The sequence below is a fragment of the Plecotus auritus genome, assembly GCF_963455305.1.
Source record: "Plecotus auritus genome assembly, chromosome: 7".
NCBI lineage: Eukaryota > Metazoa > Chordata > Mammalia > Chiroptera > Vespertilionidae > Plecotus > Plecotus auritus.
This window is the reverse complement of record NC_137774.1, coordinates 147,309,822-147,317,936: the sequence shown is the minus strand read 5'-3', so window position 1 is coordinate 147,317,936 and position 8,115 is coordinate 147,309,822. Positions and strand designations below refer to the sequence as shown.

At 39.2% G+C, this 8,115-nt stretch overlaps 1 protein-coding gene across 5 annotated transcripts in view; it reads right to left on the bottom strand.

Moving 5' to 3' along the window:
• Positions 1–3,126: 3,126 nt before the first annotated feature.
• PDE4D (phosphodiesterase 4D) overlaps positions 3,127–8,115 on the bottom strand; it is a gene marked incomplete at its 5' end in the record, with an annotated part of 697,671 nt that continues 692,682 nt past the window's right edge. For all 5 annotated transcript variants that reach the window (XM_080681780.1, XM_080681781.1, XM_080681782.1 and 2 more), the window contains one exon: positions 3,127–8,020. In XM_080681780.1, the coding sequence (XP_080537906.1) occupies positions 7,604–8,020 (417 nt within the window). In that variant the 3' untranslated portion in view covers positions 3,127–7,603. The remainder of the gene's footprint in view (positions 8,021–8,115) is intronic.

The window sequence follows — 8,115 nt, the reverse complement described above, 5'->3', positions numbered from 1 at the left end:
AAAAAAAGAAAAAAAGAATTACAACATATTAGGAGAAGAAAAAGCCATCATAGGGGGCCTAATATGGAGCTACTCCTGCCCAGGGTACCATGTCATCAAACTGACACTTAGATAACTTTTATGTCCCTGTAGATGTTCTGCTTGACCAGAAATGCAGTATATTCAGTCAGCCAATCCCCAAACACCAAGCCAACTCTGGGCCTTCTCACCCCAAACAAGGTTGACTGTGTGGCCCCAGCCAATCCGATAATTTCTATTTATCTCTTGTTCTTTATTCTTTATCCTATAGTAGCTCTTGCTTTCTGCCCCATTTGATAGATCAAAAGGAAACTGCCGACTTCATGAAGTGTTCAATGTAGTTTGAATCACCTGAGTTGTCTTCTTTAATAATTTTTTAACAGTTTTTTTTTTTTTTTTTTTTTGCAACAAAATTCCCAACCCAGTAGCACAGGCCTCTCAGGCTAATTAATTCCACTCCAAAAGACCCCAAAACTTAAAGTAATTGGAATCCTGAACTGACTGCACCACATCCCAGCACAGCTGTGGGCCTGGAAGCTGTAGCTATCTACAGAAATGACAAAATTTTACTAAGACCACCTAGACTTGCAATGACCATTATGGGGAATGTTCCAATTGGACATGCACTTTAAAGCAAGGGTTCTCAAACAACATAAACATGGGATACCTATTTTAACTGGAATGCAGAAGCCTCCAAAAAGCTTCAAAATGCCAAAACAGCTTCATTGCAAAAGGCTAATGAGAAATTGATGACATGGGAGGAACTGTAAGACTGACTTGACTCCTCCTACTCCTCTCAATCTTCCTTCACCTGAGTACTCACTACCCTCTTCTGAATTGCCTTTCCACTCTGAAGAGACCACAGGGCGGTAAGCAAAGACCACTCAGTTATCTGGCAGCTGCAACAGTTTCAAAATCAGAAACCTAAAAACACCTGGGCCTCCCGTCTCCCACCCTCCTATTGGTCCATCATCAAAACACTGGCTCAGAAATCTGTGTGTCAATTGCACTCAACCAGGATGTTGGAAAAAAGATTATACTCAAAGCTTTTGTTAAATCCTTTCACACCAACTAAACGCCCCCTATCAATCCTGAAGGAGGGCCCCTCCCAGGGTTGATGGCACTCCCAGGGATTCCCCAGTAAACGGCCATCTGTCATTTATGCTCTTAAATGAAAATAAAAATTAATGGAACATCTTGCCAAATTCTGGTAGATAGTGGGGCTACACTCTCTACTTTAAACCCCACTCACTTTGGAACTTGCACATGGGATCCTAGGAAAACGGCAGAAGCCAAAAAAGGGTGAGAATTCTTACCAGAGTCAGCTCTTCTGGATCTCTGTGGTATCGGGATGAGAGAGGAAGGTAAAATTTCAAGTGGTCCCTTTCTTTCCAAATCCCCACCCACTGGTTGTTCCCCCCTTCCCCTCCCCTGCTCCCCCAACAATTGCTTTTTGGCACAACATGTTGCCTATAAATGGAAACACATTTCCCATTCCTGTCTTCCACCCACAAATGTAGCGCCTTTTCCATCTGAACTAAGCACTTACCATACACTGTGGTCATACCTTCTGCAATTTGAAGTGCAACAGCAAAACTAGCACGAATTTCTTTTTCCTTCATCTCAATTTCACAAATAGAAGACTCACTCTTACTGTAGATCTTAGCAACCTCAGCATACGATTTCTTTCTTCATTAAGTCAAGAACTTTCACCTTTTACTTACAGGAAGCACTTTACAACTTCTCTTTGGCAGATCTGAATTGCCCGCCTTACTTCTCTTACACTTTGGGGCCATTATTAAGTAAAATAAGTGTTCTCTGAACACAAGCCCTGCGGCACCTCCACAGCCGATCTGATAACCTAGATGGCTATTAAGTGACTAACAGGCAGGAGGGTATGTATCCAGGAGACGCGATTCACGTTCCGAGGGCGGGACAGAGCAGGACTCGGGAGATTTCATCACGCTACTCAGGACGGTGCGCAGTTTAAAACTGATGAATTGTTTATTTCTGGAATTTTTCATTTAATGTTTTCATACTGCAGTTGACCACAGATAACTGACGCTGCAGAAAATCGTGAATAAGGGGCAACTACTATATCCTTATTCTAGTAGTTAAGATTTGGGAGCTGAATATTAAATTTTTGCTGATTCCTTCTCTTTAAGACCCTGAAATGTTTTCTCATTGGATTATGTCCACTATCCATTTGGTGGCTTTACTTAGCAAATATTAAGCACCTACTGTGTACCAGGTATCGCTTTAGGAGTGAGGGATACCACGCTCTCATTGAGCCACGTTCTGGTGGGAGAGACAGACAACACACACACAGATGTGTATGCCAGTTTGTGATAAGCATTATGAAGAAGATACAGCAGGGGAAGGAATAGAGTGACAGAACAGGGGTGCTTTCCTTCCATTTCTCCAGAGGCCTCACTACTCGTTTGTACTAACAGTACCAGTCACTGTTAGTATACGTTAGTATAGCAGAGGACTTCAGCAAGTCTTTTCCTTGTCTGGATCCCCCGCCTCCTCCATTTAACCCTCCCTTTTGCTTGCTTTCCTCTTCCTCTTCTTCATGCTCAGCCCCCAAGTCAATTCCGTAGGAAGCCTTCTCTGGGCTGCCAGGAGGGCGCAAGTTCAGGTTCCCATGGGATCACAGCACCACAGGTTCTTCCCAGGACATTCACAGTGGCAGGTGTATGAAGCCGTTTAAGGCTTTGTCCCCTCCAGACTGTAAGCTCGCGTGCCTCCTTCACTGCTGTCCTTAGAACCTTGCAGCTGTCAGAGAAGCTACCCAACAAATAAATGTTGGCTGTCTGGTTAACCTGCAGTGTGCTAGACTAGTCAATTAAATAGACAAGACCCTTCCCAAGCCTGTTTACCACATACTGTGCTTAATCTTGTAGGCCATTTAAATGACATTGGCAAATTTTTTCTATAGAAAGATTAATCTCCGTAATTTTGTTTCATTCGATTATGAATATCAATACTAGCTTATGATGTCATTTTCATTTCACTTTAACAAATCTTCATTACTCTTGGAAACCTGTGTTGACTGAACTAGTTTTAAATGAATCATCTTTCATTTGTAAAAGATTGAGTCATAAATAGGCAGAATCAACCCATGCTTTTATTTCCATTGCATATAAAAATTTCATATGAAGGTATTGATGTACAGTACTATCCCCATGGGCTGTAAGAGAGGCTAAGAAACCACTAAAAGAATCATCATTTATAATGCTCACACACAATTTACCATTCTGAAAACATTATCTAAGGAAATAAAAAAACAACTAAAATCAGTAAGGATGTGTTTTTGTAACTATAGTGTCCCCTTTGTACTGTTTAAAAAACAAAAGTAATCAAATTCCTTTGGGCCAGGGCTGCTAAAATCTACAGTTTGTGTCAAAAAAAGAAAACAAAATAACAGGAGGCTCATTTTTCCTAAAAAGAGAATCTCTCCTTTCACTAAGTTACGTTTTCCGAGGGCTGGGCAGTAGTGGAAGAAGGTTTCATCATCCACTGTGAATGTGTCAGCGTTGGGAGCTGGCCATTGTGAAAGGTTGCATTTTAAAAATTCTAAAGCAATATAAGTTTTGCAGAAACCAATTCTAGAGAATGATAAATCCTTTATGCTATGTCAATTGGTATCGTATAAAACATATCTTGTACATCGTACATATGGACTCACATATTAAAAATTTGGTTGATTTCAGTTGAAGAAAATTTCCAGGGTTAAAAAAATGATCTTTTTCATATTATATATTCTCTTAACATGACAGGAAGCTGATGGATAAATGACTAACCAGCACTTGAGACCTTTGGCTCTAGTTTCAAATCAAGTTCATTTGCCTATGTACTCTAGAAGCCAAAAATACTTCTTATAATCCGGGACAAGAATATATTTTCCCAGTAGTGTTTAAAAGTAGAAAACAAATGTGGCTAACTCAAGCGGCTCCTGATCAACAGATGGGGAAAACCATCACCATATAAGCAATGCTGCTTCATGGCAAGAAGTCCTTAAGCTTGTATCTCAAAAGGGTCTCAGAATCTTCCAGAAGTGGTCTGTGGTTTTGTAAAATCCAGCTACTGCCAGAAAACTAATTGATTCAAAGCTTGGATGTGGAATGCCCAGCCCTAGCCCCACCATAACCTTACTTTCAAATGCAGCAAAACAGAAGAAAATACTGGTTAAAGTTAAGGCACAGCCCTGGGACCAAAGACCTGCAGCTATGTTTTTTAAAACTTATATATCTTTATGTGTTTTATAGTTTTTTCTTGAATTTTCCATAAACAAGCTCTAAGGTGACAAGACTATATTACAGGAGAAAAAAAATGTACAAGGAGTATGTATACACACCATTCATTCTCTCACCAAGAGTTTCCAAATATATCAACACCATCCCATCATGGGACGATGTTTTAATAAGAACTGATAATTTACAATTAACATTACAATATGTACATTACAATAAATACATGGTTGTAAACAGACAAACAAGACTGTATTACAGGTAAGGTCATTTGGTGAGAAAAAAAATGCATGGCACAAAAAATAAATAATGCATTCAAAAATTATCATAAAGCTTTCTGTGAAATCCATTTCATTCAAGTTTTTTTCCCCCCCTTATCTGCAATTTGTTCTATCTACATTATTTTCTTGTGAATTTTAAGTGATGTAAAAGAAAATAAAATCAAAACAGCATTACTATGTTTAGTAACTTGCAAGCTGAAATGTACTGGTTATATGCAAACTTGGACATCTTTTCCCCATACAGTACCCAGATATTGCATTTTCTTATGGCATTTTAGGAAATGTAAAGCCACTTGTGAAAGGATGTTATTTTTAAAGCGGTGTATGATACTGAAGCACATTTGGGCAAGAGAGAAGGAGAAAAAGGAGGAGGAAGGGAGAGGATCAGCAGATCGTACAGTGCATTAGTCCCTGTCTCTTGGATAGTACACACTTTCTACAATTTGATTGTCAATCAGTGGGTACCCTCACAACATGTGACCATTAAAACCCAACAAACGGGGAAAAAAAGCCTCTCTTTTTAGTGCAGTTATAAACCCTTTCAGGTCTGGATTTGTTTGTGACATATTGCTGCTTTAAATTTTTTTTTCATTATTAAGATTCTAGGCACTCTGTGGGGAAAATACCAAGTATTAGGGAGAGGAGGGAATGAGACTATTTTGGAAAAAGGAATAAACCCTAGATTCTTTGTCATTTCTTCTAGACCTCCATCAGGGATAAATGAAATTAAAACAAGTTTCCAAGTGTTCTTGTGAAACTATTTGGACAAATACAGGACTTTGTCTAAAAGGTTACTGTCTGATCTTTACAGGGAAAGGAGGGTGGAGATCTGATCGTTAAGAATCAGTTTATTCCTATTCGTTCTGTGTAAAAGATCGGAACTACACAAGTTTTCCATCAGGGGATCTCAGGAGATTAAAACAAGAGCTATCTTCAGCGTGGGTCATTTTCCTGGCTGACGACTTTGTTCTTCATCCCCAGAAGGCTCCCTGCCTTCCCAAATATCAATGTTTTTCAGGGTTACGCTTTTCCTTAACAGTTTATTTTCCATTTAGTCAGACACCCCCTTTAGTTCTATGTCAATTCTTAGATATCAATTTGGAAATGATTATTTGGGTTCCAATCTTTTCACAGAGAAGGTACACACTTTGTGAAGAGTTACAATGGGAAAAAATGTCCAAAGTAAATAAATGCCCCAAGATGCCAACTGATGACAAATACTGGAAATTAATCTCTAAAATTGCAATAGTTCTTGGTGCCAAATTCAGCCAAAAGTGCTCTCTTTCTTTATTTCAGCAGAATCTTTTTACCCAACTCAGTATTTTAGGAGGGCATTATATTACCAAACCACTGGTGCCAGTGGCATCATCAATGGCTTTCCTTCAGGATATTTAAAGAAGTTCTCCTCTACCAGACGTACTGATGAACCAACGATAACTAATAAAGCAATTTCTACATATTACTTGTCCATTAAGGAAGGGTAGTTGCTACATTTAAAATCACTTCTCCAGAATATTCCTTATATGGTTCTTACTCCCATGGTAAAGTCATGGAAACAAATGCACGTTAGTTGTACTGGTGTTTGTTAATATATTCTAATATTGTTAAAACTGTCTAACTAGCTGTTAGCTTTTCTCTGTAAATCAAGAGGAAAAGCCAGTCATTCTACATGACCTCACAGTAGAAATGAATGCTAACCCTACCTTGACTATCTGTGTTTTTTCCCATCCATCAAAATGGCAATGATATATTTGATAAGACCCTATCTAGTGAAGGTGGACAAACACACGCTAAATGATAGAGCAGCACAAGGGGCAAAAGTTTTTCATACTATGACGGTGAAAACGGTAAAAATGAGCATGACATATGTGGGTAATTACAAAGACATGCACTTGTGAAATGAGGGTCTACTGACATAGTAAAAAGTTATCAGAAGACACTACGTAGGAAAATATCTAAAAAAGACTGACCATTTTAGCTACTGGGTATTTATCTATCTCTTACTTGCTTCAGACAACACCAACGGATGACTGCGTGTCCATGAGGCTTAAGACACATTAGGAAAAAACGCACATCAAAGTGTCACTGAACAAATATTCACTTTGCACACCATGAAGAAAAACTGCAAAGAGCAACTCTGCTTACCTGGAAAGAATGAAACAAAAAAAAGTAAATGAAGACCTACAAAAAGAGTTTCCTGCAACATAAAATTTGTTTTTGTTTTAAAATATGGAAGTCATTGGTATATAAAACAAGGAATCACTACAAATCAGTTAATTGCTATGAACTATAAGGTGCAAGTAAAATTCGTAAATTAGATTTATCCAGTGTAGCACAGATTGGTACTGAAAACTTGCAAGTTACTCCTTAGAAAAAAATAACCAGTGGCAGATGAAGTTCTGAACATAGTTTTTTTAAATATAATACTTCAATACATTTAATAATAAAAGTAAGCTCTACAAAAATTCTGTTTTACATATCATACAAAATATAGAGGTCAGTGCAGCTCACTGAACCACACTATTCAGTCATGTATCAGGAAGACTTGAAATTAGAAAATTATGCAATTTCTGTGGCTCATCTTCCTCCTGGTAACAGATTCACGCTGTGTCCTGTTCCTGACCCATTTGTTGTTTCATCCACTAGTTCACTCTGTCTGTGTAATACCTTCTTTCTGCTGAAAATATTGCAAACAAATAAAAAGAAAAGAAACCCCAAGTCTTATCAACTTCTGGGCTGCCTGATGAGCCACACTCTCTTGGAAATATTTTGGAATTGATTTTTCTCTGCTTTGTCAGCTCTACCAAGCTGAAATCTTGTTAAAATGCTGTTCGTGAAGATGTCCCCCTCGGTCTGATGACATGGAGGTGAAAAAACTGGTTACAATATTCCTGAGCTCCAGACTGAGTAGTCAAGGTCAGTTTTGTTCAACAAACGTCCTGGCAGATGACAGTGAGGTGTGACCATGGTTGTGGCATGTGACATGCACTTTGGAAACAATTTTTTCTACTAAAAAAAAAAAAAAAAAAGGCATGAAAGTCGTTTGTACTGTTACGTGTCAGGAGAATGATCATCGATGACACAGGCTTCGGGCTGGCTTTCCTCCTCTTCCCCTACTGCTTCTTCTTCGACCTGTTCATCAAGGGGGATCTCGGTCGACTCCGAGTCTTGAGTGCAGAGAGTCTTGGAGTCACTGCAGCTAGTGTCTTCTTCCACTTGACTTCCACTGTCCTTTTCAGTGTCGGACTCGCCATCCTCCTCTAAAGTGAGTTCAAACTGGAACTTCTCAGTCTGACCCTGCCGGCCCTCCTCCTGGTCATCAGGTGCTGGGGAGGGACTCTGAGGAATTGTGCTCTGGTACCATTCACGATTGTCCTCCAAAGTGTCCAAAATGTCCTGGGCATCAGGATGGACAAGGTCTGCCCATGTCTCCCAGAGAGGATGAACGATATAGTCTATGAAGCCCACCTAGTGAAAAAGAAATCCAGTTTGAGTACAGGACTTGGGACGAAGAAACCATGGAAAAGGTTAACTAGATCCCACAAATATATCTGATTTATATC